The sequence below is a fragment of the Zea mays genome, chromosome 2 (assembly GCF_902167145.1).
Source record: "Zea mays cultivar B73 chromosome 2, Zm-B73-REFERENCE-NAM-5.0, whole genome shotgun sequence".
NCBI classification, from domain to species: Eukaryota; Viridiplantae; Streptophyta; class Magnoliopsida; order Poales; family Poaceae; genus Zea; species Zea mays.
The window spans coordinates 116,951,801-116,970,628 of record NC_050097.1 but is presented as its reverse complement, the minus strand read 5'-3'; the positions used below and the strand labels follow the sequence as shown (position 1 = coordinate 116,970,628).

General features: G+C 41.9%; 1 protein-coding gene across 1 annotated transcript; it reads left to right on the top strand.

Moving 5' to 3' along the window:
• Window positions 1-669: 669 nt before the first annotated feature.
• Window positions 670-1,542, top strand: LOC118476349 (potassium transporter 25-like). The gene is made up of 3 exons (XM_035965334.1): window positions 670-787; window positions 917-1,171; window positions 1,287-1,542. Exons 1-3 carry the CDS (start codon window positions 709-711, stop codon window positions 1,532-1,534), a joined length of 582 nt encoding a protein of 193 aa, XP_035821227.1. The 5' UTR covers window positions 670-708; the 3' UTR covers window positions 1,535-1,542.
• Window positions 1,543-18,828: the final 17,286 nt, after the last annotated feature.

The following is an 18,828-nucleotide window of genomic DNA, read 5'->3' as shown; positions in this document are numbered from 1 at the left end:
ACGACTATGAAACGTGATTACTGTTATATTTATAGAATTTTATTGATTCCCAATGTTTACCATTTTCTCGTAATAAAATCATATATAGCTTACCTCAGTTTCTTATTCTTTGTACAAGATACTCCAGATGTTTACACGACTCACATTAAAACTCCTATTTTCATTGTATTTGCATATCACCATCTTAACTTACACTATTGCAAATGTAGAAAAATTGTAACACTCTAAGAACCGTCAGTATAATTTTCTAATTGTCCTTAACATTTAAACTACTTTTTTTAATCCACATTGTTTCTTTCCTTAGGAATTTTGTGCTGAGTCAGTTCCTGATCCAGTAAAATCATTCCTAAAAGCATCTGCCTCTTGACTGAAATCTTTTAATTATAGGGTGGGAAGATTTAAATTTTCATGCAAACACTAATTACTGATTTCTTTGAAAGGTCAACTAAGTACCTGTACTCGATGCATGTTTAAGCTGTCAGCATATCTGTAATTCTTTATATTATACTCGCTATCCTTGACATCCCTGCATTTCATGAGATATTGACATTTGTGTCATCTCTGAATCTTGATTGTGCTAGCTACTCACCACACTTGAAAAAGGAAAATTTAAATGTTGAACTGTCATCCGATTCTGAACGTTTTCAAAAAAAATCCTGACAGATTGCATTCATATATGTGGTTTATCCTGCACTTGTATTGGCTTATATGGGACAAGCGGCTTTTATTTCACAACATCACAACTTCGAGAGCAGTTATCATATTGGATTTTATGTGTCAGTACCAGGTAGTTTCTTTATTTTCCCTTGTCTTTTTTTCTTTATAAAATGGTATTATTAAAGTAATTTGTTATTATAGAATTCTATTAAAAAGACCTGCAATGTTTGAAGCACTGATGTATGAACTTTGTTGGTAGAAACACTCAGATGGCCTGTTCTGGTGATTGCTATACTGGCAGCTGTAGTTGGGAGTCAGGCAATTATTACTGGAACCTTTTCAATCATCAAGCAGTGCTCTTCATTAAGTTGTTTCCCTGGAGTGAAGATTGTGCACACATCCTCGACAGTGCATGGTCAAATATACATACCAGAAATCAATTGGATGCTGATGATACTCTGCCTGGCTGTTACTATTGGCTTCAGAGACACAAAGCACTTGGCAAATGCACAAGGTAAAAAAAACTCGGATTCATATAGCTGATCCCAGCTACTTGTAGTGCTTGTTCATGCATTGAAGTGAATCTCATATATAATTGTTGTGGTTTTGCCTGTCTTTTCTTGGTACAGGGTTGGCAGTAATCACTGTCATGCTTGTTACCACTTGCTTAATGTCACTCGTTATTGTGCTTTGCTGGAACAAGAGTATCTTCCATGCCCTTGGTTTCCTGCTTTTCTTTGGCGCGATCGAAGTAATCTACTTCTCAGCTTCCCTTGTCAAGTTTCATGAAGGTGCTTGGGTTCCCATTACTCTCTCCTTCATATTTATGGTGGTCATGTGTGTCTGGCACTATGGCACGATAAAGAAGTACCATTGAGTTCCTAAGTTCCAACAATGTATTTTATCAATATATTTTATTATAGTGTTTCTACATCTCAACGTATCTTATCATTACATGTTGACTCCGTAGCAACGCACGGGCATCCACCTAGTAATAAAAGAAGAAGCATATGAAATATAAGAGACAACATAAATAATTATATAACATTTCTAATTCATTCTTATTATATTATTATGGAAAGACAGAAACAATATTGAATTACAAAAGTACCTTCGGCTTGACAAAAGGCAAAAAGTATAGGCATGACACAAAAGCAAGTACAAGTCAGCGTGAACAGTACGGGGGTACTGTTCATCTATTTATAGGCACAAGACACAGCCTATGAGAAATTACAATTATGCCCTTTACATTTACTATTGACTTATAGAAAAATCTATGAGGACTGAACAACCTTTTCCCTTTTAAGTCGGTTCCCCTTTCTGCGATTTAGCCGAAGCTCCTTTCTGCACAGCTTCGGAGCGACGACAACCTTCGTCACGATCAAGCTCCTCATCGTGTATGCTTTTAACATGAATCGAAGATACCTGTCCATAAACCATACTTGGAAGACATTGTTAAATTATGTTTTTGAGGACCTTCGGAGGACGAAGGCCCCCAACAGGAATGTGACTTTAAAACAACAGTACCTAGGGTTATATAGCACAACAAGAAGAAAACTCATAACGATCACATAAGTTATATCAACCCCACAACCGAATATTGCATGGCAGAGATTTTTATAGGACCAAAATTAGTGGCATGGAACAAACTGTTTGCATGTATTTTGAGGGTGTAGCTAGACTAGGGGGAAGATGAGTTCACCTGGGGTCTAACTAAGTCAGGAAAGTTCTCAGTTAAGTCGCACTACTAGGCCTTGATCAAAATCAACATCCCAAACTGAAAGGGAAATGACATTAAACCATTTCTTATATTTTGGTACTTGATGAACTTTACAACCATTCGGACTAACTAGTTTGCCTATTCTCTGATTCACAAGTTCATAAGATCAACATTTTAGTTTCTAAGTCACAACCAGCTCAGTTCCAACCAAATAGGGCTCACAGGATTCAAAGAGGATTGGACTAAGGCAATGAGGATGCAACACCTCAAAAGAAGACATAAAAAGAAGCATAGAAGTTCAAAACTCAAGAACAAAAGAAGCCCAAAAGAATCAGCAAAGAAATCCAAGAAAGGGCAGTCAGCCAGTGCCTAGTGGCGCACCGGACATTGAACAGTAGCTATCCTATGCGCACCAGACTGTCCGGTGGGCCCACAACGGGCGCTCTCGGGCCATGGCACCTGACTTTCTGGTGTGCACCGGATAGTCTGGCAACGGTTGGATCCAACAGTCGACTGCCTCAGACCTCAATGGTCGACTGACGTGGCCAGGGCACCGGACAGCGAACAGGGCATGTTCGGTGCGCCCCAGACAGTCTGGGTAGTGGTCAGATCCAACGGTCGACTGCTATAGACACCAACAATCGGATGACGTTGCAGGCACCGAACAATGAACAGTGCCCTGTCCGGTGTGCACCGGATTGTCCGGTGCGCCCGTCGACAGAAAGCTTATGCTTTATATCCAATGGCTAGAAATTGGGTTGGGGCCTATAAATACCACCCCAACCGGCCATTTCAAGGTGTGGGAGCCCAAACAACATATCAAGGCATATAGTAGACATATCCAAGCCATCCCAACCACCTACTTTCATTGATCTGTCTCATACACAAGAGTTGGGTATTCCATACACATCAAAGCCTCACAAGTGCCACAAAAGAGAGATCAAGCAAGAAAGAGCTACTCGTGTGTGTTTAGCGATAGTGCCATGTGAGAATCATTGAGAGAAAGTGTGTGCTACCTCTTGTGATCATTTGAGCGTGGAGTTTTGACTCCCATTCATTGTAAAGATAGCAAGAGCCCCTTATCTTTGTGGTTGGCCTTGTGAAGACTTCAGTCTTTTGTTGACAAAGAAGAAGGAACACTCGCCGGTCTTGGTGACCGTTGGAGAGAGGGAAAGGGTTGAAAAAGACCTGTCCTTAGTGGACTCCTCAATGGGGATTAGGTTCTTGGTTAACCGGACCTCGGTAAAACAAATCACCCATGTCACTTGTGTTTATTGCTTGTGATTTGTTTGTTCTCCCTCTATAAGTTCTCTTGCACTATTCTTTGTTGATATTGCTTTATGTTGCTTTGGGTTAAATTCTCATATATATATAAGCAACGCCTTGCAAGAAAGAACTTGTGATTTTCCTTTTCTTATCTAAGCCCGCTTGCTTCATTCTCCATAAACGTTTTTGTTGAGTTGCCTTTTATTAATTCCGCATTCTTTGAAAGGAATACTCTTTACAAGCAAAGGACTTAGTTTTATACTCTGATAATGGTTCATCTTGTTCTAACCGCTAATCAAGGGATCAAGTCCGGGTTCAAAGTTATAATTTTTAGGTTTTGCCTATTCACCCCCCTCTCTAGGCGACTTTCAATTAGTATCAAAGCGAGGCACTTCATATTGAGTGTAACAACTCGAAGTGATGGCTCGGAGAAAATCCCAAAAGAACAAGAAGACACCACCGAAGGAGAACAATGAGGTAACTCTTGAGATATTACTTCCAATTGTTCTAATTATGCTGCATGGTCTACTAGTGTGATAAATGCTTTTAGGACCATAGACCCACAATTAGAACAAATTTTAGACAAGAGAATTATACCTTCTAGTTATGATAAGAAAAATGCTTCCGAGGAAGATTGAAGATGTTTACGCTTAAATTATCTTGCTTTTGACATCTTAGGTAATTCTCTTAGCAAAGAAGATTATCATGCCTTCATTATTAGATATGATGAACCTATTCATGATGCACATGATATTTGGAATAGAATTAAAAATAAATTTGATGAGTCCAAACATGTTAGTTCATATAAAGCTTCTACTTCCTTTAGCCCTTGTGAAACTAACCCTTTAAAGGAAGAAGAAGAAAATGAATGTTGGAGACCAAACGATGAATCCACCTCTCCAAAAGGTTTGTCTTCCCATCTCGATTCCCACATATGTTGTGTGGCTAATGAAAATGATAGCGAAAGCACAAATGAGGATGAGGAGGATGAAAGAAGCTTCATGCAACTCTACGCTCATCTAAGCCAAGAAGATAAGGCGGTCATGCTCGAACTTTTAAAAAGAGCGAGAGAGCAAAGGGAAGCTCTTCACAAGCTAGAATATGTCCTCATCCGAAAAATCTAAAGCTTAGAAGAGTTGACTAAAGAACATGAGGAGCTAAAGTGCTCTCATGTTGATTTGGTCCAAAGGTATGAAACTATTTCAATTGAGCAAGACAACTCCTTATTATGTATCGCTCAATTAGTAAATAGGAATACCTTGCTTAAGGACCAAGTAGAAAGGCTAAAAATTGAAAATCTAGCTTTTCAAGAAAAATATGATATGTTTCTATTTTCTCATAAAAATCTTATGGATGATCATGTCATGTTAAATATTGCTCTTGAGGTTGTGATAGAAAACTTAAAATCTCAACAACCTCACTCATGCACATGTGTTCAAATTGAAACTATATTGCCATGTGCTAATGCTTGTTGCTCGCCAACAAGCAAATCCCTATTTGAGCTTGAATTCCATAAATAAATAATGTTGTATATCAAGAGCTCAAGGAAGAAAATGAGAGGCTAAGAATGAGCTTGACACAATTGAAAGGGAAGTGCATTGCTCAACCTTCTCAAGATAACCGTGATGACATGGTGAAGAAGCTTGAGACGGGAACAACCGTGGCATGCACAAGATCCCTCGAGGAAAAAGTCAAGAACTTGAGGAATGTCAAGAGGGAACAAAAAAAGGAAAATCAATACCTCTACCAAAATCCTCAACCATGCCTCCATACAAGGTAATGATCAAGCCACACTTCACACTAAGAAAAATAAGAAGTGTAGTGAATGCTTTGATAAGGGGCACTTGATTAGGTCATGTCCCTATGTTAAATAAAATGGCTTGGTTATTAACAAGGATGATAAAAAATGTTTTATATGCTCTGAGAAGGGACATATGGTTAAGTCATGTCCCTTTGTAAAACAAAAAGGCATAGTTTTAGAAAAGAAAATATTTACTAACCATGTAGCAAGCAAGAGACAAGGAAAGAAGAAATGTTCAAAATGTGAAGATTGCCTTTGCTACATATGCCGAAGGAAGGGACATCTATGCAAGGATTGTCCCATTGGTAACTATTTCGCTCTTAGCTTGTCAATTGATTCATATGTAACTAGGCAACCCAAAATTACAAATCTGTGCTAGAAAGGTAATGAGTTTACCAAGTGCTAGCACAAAGGACATTTGGGTTCCTAGATCTTTGTTGACTAACCTTGATGGACCCATCAAGAGATGGGGACCAAAATATGCTTGACGAGCTTTGCAGGGAAAGGAGATGATATCAAGCTTTGGAGGTGCTTGAGCGGGTTAATTCAATTCTTATTAACTCAAGCTATCAATCTTATAATGTTTTATATATATCTAAGATTGACCCAAAGTTATTTTGAACTATTATATCTAAAACTCATATCATCTCGAGCAAGATATTGATGTTGTACGATTATGTTGTGTGGAAAACTAAGAAAAACCTACAACATGGAGGAAAGCCAAAGGATGGTAACACTTGTGTCTTGTGTAGTCACATATAAAAAGGAAGCACTTAAGAATGTTTTCAAATTATGACACCATTCTTTGGAAAAAGTTCCTCTCATATGGTAGATTGCATATCTATCATTTCTATATCATGGCAATCTACATGCTTTAAATAGTTATAAGTACCTCATGGCATGTTTTTTATTAATTATCCTATTGTTGCCATGTTCTAGACATAGAGAGAAATATTCCAAGTTCTTAAAAGAATGAAGTGTCATATAAGGAATTCAAATCCTTAGGACACTTATAAAAGGGAAGTTCTCTCTATGACTAGAATCGTGAGACTAATGCTTTTGTCTAAGTGACTTAAGTAGTCTCACATCAAGAGAATGAGTTTCTCAATGGAATGCACAATCTAACATAAAAAAAATCAATCCAATGATATGTTATGTATCTCTTCTTGCTTAAATTGGATATGATTCTTCTACATTAATCGCTATCCATGTTATGAATTAGATTTGTTGCCATGAATTTGAGAAATTAACTATCCTTGTTTTATGAGTTAAAACTGTGCATAACATCATTTATGGGATAATCTAGTTCATGCTATGAAGTTTCCATGTTTTAGTAATCTACCTGTCATTCCTTCTCAAAAATGATTACTAAAAAGTAAACTAATGCTTGTGTTACTAATGACATCTCTCTTGAGCATATTTATGAAAATCTACAAGAGAGTGAGTGCATGTTCAATTTATTAAAAGACACAAGCCTCAAGGTTTCTCTTCACCTAAAGGAAGAAAGGTAAAAGCAAAGGTATGGGAACTCATCTCCTTATCAATATCCAATCAATGATAGTTCCCATCAATTGGTATTTCTTCTAAACTATCATAATCTACCAATGTAGAGATTAGATTGCTTATTTGACTTAAATCTGCTAAAAGTGCATATACTATTGCTTTCTCCCAAGTGTTAGCAGACTTCATTGCTGATTGGACGCCAGGGGCTCAGGACAAAGAAAGAACAAAATATACGAAGCTTGGAGAGTGTTCTGTGATGGGTCATGGGGAACCTTCTACGCAGGTGCAGCTGCTATCCTAATTTCACCATCTAAGATCAGAACCTATTACGCAGCCAGGCTAGAGTTAAACTGCACAAATAACATTGCAGAATACGAAGCCCTTCTCTTGGGGCTTCGAAAGCTCAAGGCAATGGGAATATGAAGGGCAGTCCTCAAGTCTGATTCACAGGTTATCACAGACCATATCAACAAAAGCAGCAAAACAAGAGATCCAAAGCATGAGAAATATATAGATACAGTCCGAAGATTGCAAGCCTCTTTCGAAGGCTTCTCAGTAAAGAATATCCCAAGAGGAGAAAATGAGCATGCCGATTTATTAGCTAAATCAGCGGCACATGGGCTCCCACTACCTTTAGAAGTATTCATTGAAACAATAAAAGCACCTTTAGTCGAGCTCATGGAGGGAGTGGTGCTTACAATCTCACCAATGCACAGTGAAGATTGGAGGACTGAGATTGTATCTTTCTTGCAAGGCAATTATCCTTCGGACGACGAAGTTTATATAAAAAGAATACAAGCCAGGATAATGTTTTACATGATCATAGAAGGAGAATTGTATAAACAAGGAGTTTGCTCTCCATTGCTGAAGTGTTTGTCTAGAGCCAAAGGCCAGGAGCTAATGAAAGAAAAACATGCAGGGGTATATGGAGCTCATATTGGGTACAGGCCTTTGCATGGAAAAGTTTTCAGACAAGGATTTTATTGGCCGAAGGCAGCTTCAGATGCAATGGATTTAGTTCAAAAATGTGAAAACTGCTAGAAGTGTGCCAGAGACCAAAAACAACCTTAATCTTTAACTTAGCTAATCCAGCCCAATTGGCCATTGAGAGCACCTAGAGGGGGGGGTGAATAGGTGATCCTGTAAAACTTAAAACTTAACACCACAAACTTGATTAAGAGTTAGAACAATGAAATCAAGTGAGTAGAGAGGAGAGCTCTTGTGAATCACAATAGACACAATAAGGACAAGCACAAGAGACACGAGGATTTATCCCGTGGTTTGGCCAAGTACAAAACTTGCCTACTACACGTTGTGGCGTCCCAACGGACGAGAGTTGCACTCAACTCTTCTCAAGTGATCCAATGATCAACTTGAATACTACGATGTTCTTCTTTACTTTTACTCTTTCCCGTTTGCGAGGAATCTCCACAACTTGGAGTCTCTCGCCCTTACAATAAGAATCCATATGAAGCACAAGAGTAAGGGAGGGAAGCAACACACTCAAATCCACAGCAAATACGCACACACACGATCAAGACTTGAGCTCAAAAGAGTATCACACGGTTCTCACTAGAACGGAGCTCAAATCACTAAGAATGTCGAACAAGTGCGCACGAATGAAGTGTGAGTGATCAACAATGCTCAAAGGTTGCTTGGTCTTCTCCTCCATGCGCCTAGGGGTTCCTTTTATAGCCCCAAGGCAGCTAGGAGCCGTTGAGAGCATTTCAAGAAGGCAATTCTTGCCTTCTGTCGCCTGGCGCACCAGACAGTCCGGTGCACCACCGGACACTGTCTGGTGCGGATTTCTTTCCTTCTTTGGCGAAGCCGACCGTTGGCGCTTTGGAGCCGTTGGCACACCGGACACTGTCCGGTGCCCCTTCTGACCGTTGGCTCTTGCCACGCGTCGCGCGCGGATTATGCGGCTGACCGTTGGCTGGGCCGACTGTTGGCTCACCGGACAGTCCGGTGCACACTGGACAGTCCGGTGAATTTTAGCCGTACGCCGCCGTCGAATTCCCGAGAGCGGCCTTTTCACCAGAGCCAGCCTGACGCACCGGACACTGTCCGGTGCACCACCGGACAGTCCGGTGCACCCAGACCGAGTTGTCTTAGGCTTAACAAAGCCATCTCTTTTCCAACTTGATTTCTCCTGTTTCCAGCACTTAGACACAATACATTAGTCTCCAAAACAATGTACTAAGTCTTAGAAACATACCTTTTTACTTGATTTGCACTTTGTCCATTACTTTGCATAAGTCCACTTGTGTTGGCACCCAATCACCAAAATACTTAGAAATGGCCCAAGGGCACATTTCCCTTTCAATCTCCCCCTTTTTGGTGATTTATGCCAACACAATAAAAAGCAACTAAAGGAAGTGCAACATCAATAAAAATGAGAACTCAAAATTGTTTTGATTCAAATTTGGCATATATGGATCATTCTTTGCCACCACTTGGTTTGTTTTTGCAAATCAAACTCAATTTACTATCTCTAAGTCAAACACACTTGTTGAAACATAAAGAGAGATATTTCAAGAGAAATTGATCATAGATTCAAAAACTCCCCCTTTTTCCCATAATCAACTGTTCTCCCCACAAGAGACCAACTTTTGACAATAAGAGACAAACAAGAGTATTTTGACAAACAAAAACTCTAACTCTCTTTTTCAAAATTCTCAAGTGGTAGCTGATCCATTTGTTGCTTTGGCCTTATTTTCTACCCCTTTGGCATCAAGCACCAAAACGGGATCAATTTTGGCCCTTTAACCCCATTGCCTCACCAAAATCTTCACTTAAGAGTAAAAAGGCAATAAGGGTACAAAGATGAACTTGGAAGTGGTTACTCTTTCATCGGAGTGCAGTGGAAGTCTTGCATGGTCCAAGTCCACCTTTTCCCTTTCAAACCTCATTTGAGACTAAATTAAGCAAACTCAAGCACACAGTTAGTCTCAAAGGGTCAAGTTGTAGCACATCTCCCCCTAAATATGTGCATCACTTGCAAATGGACTTGTGAGGTCCGGGGAGTGCTTGTACAACTTGAGCACCATAAACAACAAAATGCATTAAGGAACATGATCAAGGCATAAAACACATGTATGCTATAAATCAATCTAGGTTCCGCGAATCTAAGACATTTAGCTCACTACGCAGCTTGCAAAAGGTCGACTCATCTAGAGGCTTGGTAAAGATATCGGCTAGCTGGTTCTCGGTGCTAACGTAAAACACTTCGATATCTCCCTTTTGCTGGTGGTCTCTCAAAAAGTGATGCTGGATGTCTATGTGCTTTGTGCGGCTGTGTTCAACAGGATTATCCGCCATGCGGATAGCACTCTCATTATCACACAGGAGTGGGACTTTGCTCAGATTGTAGCCAAAGTCCCTGTGGGTTTGCCTCATCCAAAGTAGTTGCGCGCAACACTGTCCTGTGGCAACATACTCAGCCTCAGCAGTGGATAGGGCAACGGAGGTTTGTTTCTTAGAACTCCATGACACCAGGGACCTTCCTAAGAATTGGCACGTCCCTGATGTACTCTTCCTATCGACCTTACATCCAGCATAGTTGGAGTCCGAATATCCAATCAAGTCAAAGGTAGACCCCTTTGGATACCAGATCCCGAAGCAAGGCGTAGCGACTAAATATCTAAGAATTCGCTTCACGGCCACTAAGTGACACTCCCTTGGATCAGATTGAAATCTAGCACACATGCATACGCTAAGCATAATATCCGGTCTACTAGCACATAAATAAAGTAAAGACCCTATCATAGACCTGTATGCCTTTTGATCAACGGACTTACCTCCTTTGTTGAGGTCGGTGTGTCCGTCGGTTCCCATTGGAGTCTTTGCGGGCTTGGCGTCCTTCATCCCAAACTGCTTGATCAAGTCTTGCGTGTACTTCGTTTGGGAGATGAAAGTCCCATCCTTGAGTTGCTTCACTTGGAACCCAAGGAAATAGCTTAACTCGCCCATCATCGACATCTCAAACTTTTGAGTCATCACCCTGCTAAACTCTTCACAAGACTTTTGGTTAGTAGAACCAAATATTATGTCATCGACATAAATTTGGCACACAAAAAGATCACCATCACAAGTCTTAGTAAAAAGAGTTGGATCGGCTTTCCCAACCTTGAAAGCATTAGCAATTAAAAAGTTTCTAAGGCATTCATACCATGCTCTTGGGGCTTGCTTAAGTCCATAGAGCACCTTAGAGAGCTTACACACGTGATTGGGGTACCGTTCATCCTCGAAGCCAGGGGGTTGCTCCACGTACACCTCCTCCTTGATTGGCCCGTTGAGGAAAGCGCTCTTCACATCCATTCGAAACAACCTAAAAGAATGGTGAGTAGCATAGGCTAACAATATGCGAATTGACTCTAGCCTAGCCACAGGAGCAAAAGTCTCCTCAAAGTCCAAACCTACGACTTGGGCATAACCTTTTGCCACAAGTCGTGCCTTGTTCCTTGTCACCACCCCGTGCTCGTCTTGTTTGTTGCGGAAGACCCACTTGGTTCCCACAACATTTTGCTTGGGACGAGGCACCAGTGTCCAAACTTCATTTCTCTTGAAGTTGTTGAGCTCCTCCTGCATGGCCAATACCCAGTCCGGATCTAGCAAGGCCTCTTCTACCCTGAAAGGCTCAATAGAAGAGACAAAGGAGTAATGCTCACAAAAATTAACTAATCTAGAACGAGTAGTTACTCCCTTGCTTATGTCACCCAATATTTGGTCGACGGGATGATTCCTTTGAATCGTCGCTCGAACTTGGGTTGGAGGTGTCGGTTGTGCTTCTTCCTCCATTACATGATCATCTTGTGCTCCCCCTTGATCACACGCCTCTTCTTGATGAACCTGTTCATCATCTTGAGTTGGGGGATGCACCATTGTTGAGGAAGAAGGTTGATCTTGCTCCTTTCGTTCCAGTGGCCTCACATCTCCAATCGCCATGGTGCGCATTGCGGCCGTTGGAACGTCTTCTTCATCTACATCATCAAGATCAACAACTTGCTCTCTTGGAGAGCCATTAGTCTCATCAAATACAACGTCGCTAGAGACTTCAACCAAACCCGATGATTTGTTTAAGACCCTATACGCCTTTGTATTTGAATCATAACCTAATAAAAACCCTTCTACAGCTTTGGGAGCAAACTTAGAATTCCTCCCTTTCTTCACTAGAATGTAACATTTGCTCCCAAATACACGAAAGTAAGACACATTGGGTTTGTTACCGGTTAGAAGCTCATATGAAGTCTTCTTGAGGAGACGATGAAGATAGACTCGGTTTATGGAGTGGCAAGCCGTGCTCACGGCTTCTGTCCAAAACCGTTCGGGCGTCTTGAATTCACCAAGCATCGTCCTCGCCATGTCTAGTAGCGTCCTGTTCTTCCTCTCTACCACACCATTTTGTTGTGGCGTGTAGGGAGCGGAGAACTCGTGCTTGATTCCTTCCTCCTCAAGATACTCCTCCACTTGAAGGTTCTTGAACTCGGACCCATTGTCGCTCCTTATCTTCTTCACTTTGAGCTCAAACTAGTTTTGGGCTCTCCTTAGGAAGCACTTGAGGGTCCCTTGGGTTTCAGATTTATCCTGCAAAAAGAATACCCAAGTGAAGCGGGAAAAATCATCAACTATAACAAGACCATACTTACTTCCTCCTATACTTAGATAGGCGACGGGTCCGAAGAGGTCCATATGAAGTAACTCCAGGGGTCTTGATGTTGTCATCACATTTTTGGCATGATGAGAGCTTCTCACCTGTTTACCTGCTTGACAAGCTGCACAAGGTCTATCTTTTTCGAAGGTTACATTAGTTAGACCTATCACGTGTTCTCCCTTTAGAAGCTTGTGAAGGTTCTTCATCCCCACATGTGCTAAGCGGCGATGCCACAGCCAGCCCATGCTAGTCTTAGCAATTAAGCATGCATCTAGACCGGCCTCCTCTTTTGCAAAATCAACTAAATAAAGTTTGTCGTCTAGTACACCCTTAAAAGCTAGTGAACCATCGCTTCTTCTAAAGACAGACACATCTACATTTGTGAATAAACAGTTATATCCCATATTACACAGTTGACCACAGACAACAAGTTATATCCAAGCGACTCAACTAAGAACACATTAGAAATAGAGTGCTCGGATGAAATAGCAATTTTTCCTAACCCTTTCACCTTGCCTTGGTTCCCATGACCGAATATGATTGAATCTTGGGGATCCTTGTTCTTGACGTAGGAAGAGAACATCCTCTTTTCCCCCGTCATGTGGTTTGTGCATCCGCTGTCGATAATCCAGCTTGAGCCCCCGGATGCATAAACCTGCAAGGCAAATTTAGGCTTGGGTCTTAGGTACCCAACTCATGTTGGGTCCTACAAGGTTAGTTACAATTGTCTTAGGGACCCAAATGCAAGTCTTGTTTCCCTTACATTTGGCCCCTAATTTCCTAGCAATTACCTTCTTATCCTTTCTACAAATAGCAAAGGAAGCATTGCAAGTGTAATAAATTGTAGAAGGTTCATTCATTACTTTCCTAGGAGCATGAACAATATTTCTTCTAGGCACATGATGAACAACATGTTTCCTAGCCACATTTCTATCATGCATAATAGAAGAACTAGAAGCAATCATGGCATGAGAATCAAAAGCATCATAACTTCTATAAACATTCCTAGAATGTCTCCTATCATGATACATGAAAGCATGGTTCTTTTGAACACTACTAGCCATAGGGGCCTTCCCTTTCTCCTTGGTGGAGATGGAAGCCTTATGACTTGTTAAGTTCTTGGCTTCCCTCTTGAAGCCAAGACCATCCTTAATTGAGGGGTGTCTACCAATCGTGTAGGCATCCCTTGCAAATTTTAGTTTGTCAAATTCACTCTTGCTAGTCTTAAGTTGGGCATTAAGACTAGCCACTTCATCATTCAATTTAGAGATTGAAACTAGGTGTTCACTACAGGCATCAACATTAAAATCTTTACACCTAGTGCAAACTACAACATGTTCTACACAAGATGTTGATTTATTAGCTATTTCTAACTTAGCACTCAAATCATTATTTATGCTCTTTAAGCTAGAAATAGAGTCATGACATGTAGACAATTCACAAGAAAGCATTTCATTCCTTTTAATTTCTAAAGCAAGGGATTTTTGCACCTCTACAAACTTATCATGTTCTTCATACAAAAGATCCTCTTGCTTTTCTAACAACCTATTTTTGTCATTCAAGGCATCAATTAATTCATTAATCTTATCCACCTTAGTTCTATCTAGGCCCTTGAATAAACATGAATAGTCTATTTCATCATTGCTAGATTCTTCATCACTTGAGGAAGCGTAAGTACTAGTATCACGAGTGCTTACCTTCTTTTCCCTTGCCATGAGGCAGGTGTGATGCTCGTTGGGGAAGAGAGCCGACTTGTTGAAGGCGGTGACGGCGAGTCCTTCATTGTCGGAGTCGGACGACGAACAATCCGAGTCCCACTCCTTTCCAAGGTGTGCTTCGCCCTTGGCCTTCTTGTAAGCCTTCTTCTTTTCCCTCTTGTTCCCTTGTTCCTGGTCACTATCATTATCGGGACAATTAGCGATAAAATGACCAATCTTACCACATTTGAAGCATGAGCGCTTCCCCTTCGTCTTGGCCTTGTTGGGATGCTCCTTGCGACCCCTTAGCGCCGTCTTGAAACGCTTGATGATGAGGGCCATCTCTTCCTCATTGAGCCCCGCCACCTCAACTTATGCCACCTTGCTAGGTAGCGCCTCCTTGCTCCTCGTTGCTTTGAGAGCCACGGTTTGAGGCTCATGGATTGGGCCATTCAACGCATCATCAACGTATCTAGCCTCCTTGATCATCATCCGCCCGCTTACGAACTTTCCAAGTATCTCCTCGGGCGTCATCTTGGTGTACCTAGGATTCTCATGAATATTGTTCACAAGATGTGGATCAAGGACAGTAAAAGACCTTAGCATTAGGCGGACGACATCGTGGTCCGTCCATCGCGTGCTTCCATAGCTCCTTATTTTGTTGACGAGGGTCTTTAGCCGGTTGTATGTTTGGGTTGGCTCCTTGCCCCTGATCATTGCGAATCTCCCAAGTTCGCCCTCCACCAACTCCATCTTGGTGAGCATGGTGACGTTGTTCCCCTCATGTGAGATCTTGAGGGTGTCCCAAATCTGCTTGGCGTTATCCAAGCCGCTCACCTTATGGTATTCATCCCTGCACAATGATGCTAGAAGAACAGTAGTAGCTTGTGCATTTTTGTGAATTTGCTCATTGATAAACATGGGACTATCACTACTATCAAATTGCATTCCACTCTCTACTATCTCCCATATGCTTGGATGGAGAGAGAACAAGTGACTACGCATTTTGTGACTCCAAAATCCGTAGTCCTCTCCATCAAAGTGAGGAGGTTTACCAAGTGGAATGGAGAGTAAATGAGCATTTGTACTTTGCGGAATACGAGAATAATCAAAAGAAAAGTTTGAATTAACCGTTTTCTTTTTCTCGTAGTCGTTGTCGTCATCCTTTTGGGAAGAGGAAGATTCGTCGCTGTCGTAGTAGACTATCTCCTTGATGCGCCTTGTTTTCTTCTTCCTCCCGTCTTTTCTTTTGTGGCCTGAGCCTGAGTCAGTAGGCTTGTCATCCTTTGGATCATTGACGAAGGATTCCTTCTCCTTATCATTGACCACCATCCCCTTGCCCCTAGGATCCATCTCTTCGGGCGATTAGTCTCTTTCTTGAAGAGAACGGCTCTGATACCAATTGAGAGCACCTAGAGGGGGGTGAATAGGTGATCTTGTAAAACTTAAAACTTAACACCACAAACTTGATTAAGAGTTAGAACAATGAAATCAAGTGAGTAGAGAGGAGAGCTCTTGTGAATCACAATAGACACAATAAGGACAAGCACAAGAGACACGAGGATTTATCCCGTGGTTCGGCCAAGTACAAAACTTGCCTACTCCTCGTTGTGGCGTCCCAACGGACGAGAGTTGCACTCAACTCCTCTCAAGTGATCCAATGATCAACTTGAATACCACGGTGTTCTTCTTTACTTTTACTCTTTCCCATTTGCGAGGAATCTCCACAACTTGGAGTCTCTCGCCCTTACAATAAGAATCAATATGAAGGGAGGGAAGCAACACACTCAAATCCACAGCAAATACGCACACACACGATCAAGACTTAAGCTCAAAAGAGTATCACACGGTTCTCACTAGAACGGAGCTCAAATCACTAAGAATGTCGAACAAGTGTGCACGAATGAAGTGTGAGTGATCAACAATGCTCAAAGGTTGCTTGGTCTTCTCCTCCATGCGCCTAGGGGTCCCTTTTATAGCCCCAAGGCACCTAGGAGCCGTTGAGAGCATTTCAAGAAGGCAATTCTTGCCTTCTGTCGCCTGGCGCACCGGACAGTCTGGTGCACCACCGGACACTGTCTGGTGCGGATTTCTTTCCTTCTTTGGTGAAGCCGACCATTGGCGCTTTGGAGCCGTTGGCACACCGGACAGTCCGGTGCCCCTTCTGACCGTTGGCTCTTGCCACGCGTCGCACGCGGATTATGCGGTCGACCGTTGGCTGGGCCGACTGTTGGCTCACCGGACAGTCCGGTGAATTTTAGTCGTACGCCGCCGACGAATTCTCGAGAGCGGCCTTTTCACCAGAGCCAGCCTGGCGCACCGGACACTGTCCGGTGCACCACCGGACAGTCTGGTGCACCCAGACCGAGTTGTCTTAGGCTTAACAAAGCCATCTCTTTTCCAACTTGATTTCTCTTGTTTCCAGCACTTAGACACAATACATTAGTCTCCAAAACAATGTATTAAGTCTTAGAAACATACCTTTTTACTTGATTTGCACTTTGTCCATTACTTTGCATAAGTCCACTTGTGTTGGCACCCAATCACCAAAATACTTTGAAATGGCCCAAGGGCACATTTCCCTTTCAGCCATTGCAAAGGTGGGGCCTAGAATTATTAGGCCCACTTCCACCAGCATAAGGAAATTTAAAATATGTTGTGGTAGCGGTGGAGTATTTTTCAAAGTGGATTGAAGCTAACCCTCTAGCTACAATCACTTTGGCCACGGTCCAGAATTTTTTCTGGCAGAATATTGTTTGCCGGTTCGGTGTGCCGAAGGCCATTACAGTTGATAACAGAACTCAGTTTGATGCTGAAATATTCAAAACTTTTTGTGACCAAATTGGTACAAAAATACATTTTGCATCTGTGAGGCATCCAAAATCAAATGGACTGGTAGAATGAGCTAACAAAATCGTAATAACAGGAATAATGAAGTCAATCTTCAATCAGCCAAAAAGAAATTGGCCAGATGAATTAATAAAAGTGGTATGGAACCACAACACTGTTGTCTCAAGGTCAATAGGATTTACCCTATTCAAGCTTTTATTCGGTGATGAAGCAATAACACCAGAAGAAGCAAGAACAGGTTCAATAAGGACCTCAGCTTCGACAGAAGACGAAGAGGATTGTAAAATAACAAAATACATCATAGAAGAGACCAGATGTGGCGGAACCGCCCGAATTATTCCAATTTAAGTGCCTAAGTCCCGCCTTAGAGGCTAGACCACACTTAAATAGGAATAACCCGTCAGTCCCTCGGATCTAGTCCGATAAAGCCACTTAACCAGGATCGAATACCACTAGCTCACACGAAGGTGAGGCACAGAGAAATACAATAAAACATAATACCACAAATTTAATAAGTATCATAGTGATTACATTATCGGAGTTTCAGAAATAATAACCATAAATTTTAATGCAGCAGAAATAACTAACGGAGAAAACCGAGTAACATGGCGAAGCCTGGCCACGCTACTCCTCCTGGTCCTCTCCTGCGGAAGCAGTAACCCACTTGACCATCTATCCCGGTGGCAGGGATGGAGGCCAAGTCACACCAGCAACAAATCATCCTAAGAAGTACCTGCAAAAATTGTGCCACAAGCAAGGCTGAGTATACTAATACTCAGCTAGACTTACCCGGTGTGAGGAGTCTACTCCTCTACCTCTAGACATGCAGCTGTTTGGCTGAGGGGTTTGGTTTGCCAAAAGCACTAGCTGAGTCTAAAAACAAGTTTTAGCTTTTCAAGTTTTAGTAGAATCCTTTAGACTAGATGTGTACCTAGCTAATCATACATGGTATCAAACATTTTATCAATCAACATCTTTTGCCAGTCACCTCATTTCCACTTATTACTCAATGCAGTACAATGGATCAAGCAGTCTCATTAGCTGCGAGAAGCAGACGATTCGAATCGAGTTTTTATCCTTGCAAGGTAAACCTAAACACACGACATGCAGGGGCACTCCGTCCCCACACACATCAACCGTCCCCATCGATTCCCCGTCAGCAGATCAGGGCTCACCGCCTTGGCGTACAATGCCTCACTGACCCCGACTGGCCGTCGTGCACTGACCGCACTTGTACCCACCATAACTGGAATGGGAGACCTCGTCTCAGGTCGCGTGAGGGGCAAAGTCTACTGCCAGGTTCAATCAGGTACTAGGCTTACCGATTTACCATATTTCTCGGTATGTGTTTAGTACGTTCAAACGCTTGACACAGGTATCCGCACGTTAATCCTTATTCCAATTTTCATCTCGTAGACCACGCGTCCCCATGGACCCGTCTCCACAGACCATCATCATTCTATTATCAAAGTGGATACAACCAATTCCTGACCTCGCGCGAGTGCTAGAAAAATCACTCGACTTCTACCGAGATCCCTAATTAGCAAAGCAGCTACTCGACCTAGCATACTAGTATCCATCTCAAAGGGAATCCTGAGTTCATGCAACTAAGGTTTCAGTCAACTCCTACACTTAAGTGCACAGTACAAACCTACAATCATTAAGTGCAGTAAAATAGCAT

What these genes read in the sequence shown, in the direction of transcription:
- LOC118476349 (XM_035965334.1), top strand. Translation starts at nt 709, where the DNA reads ATGGGACAAGCGGCTTTTATTTCACAACATCACAACTTCGAGAGCAGT. An exon ending in ATTTTATGTGTCAGTACCAG is followed by an intron (nt 788 to 916) that starts GTAGTTTCTTTA and finishes CTTTGTTGGTAG; the next exon opens with AAACACTCAGATGGCCTGTT. An exon ending in GCACTTGGCAAATGCACAAG is followed by an intron (nt 1,172 to 1,286) that starts GTAAAAAAAACT and finishes TTCTTGGTACAG; the next exon opens with GGTTGGCAGTAATCACTGTC.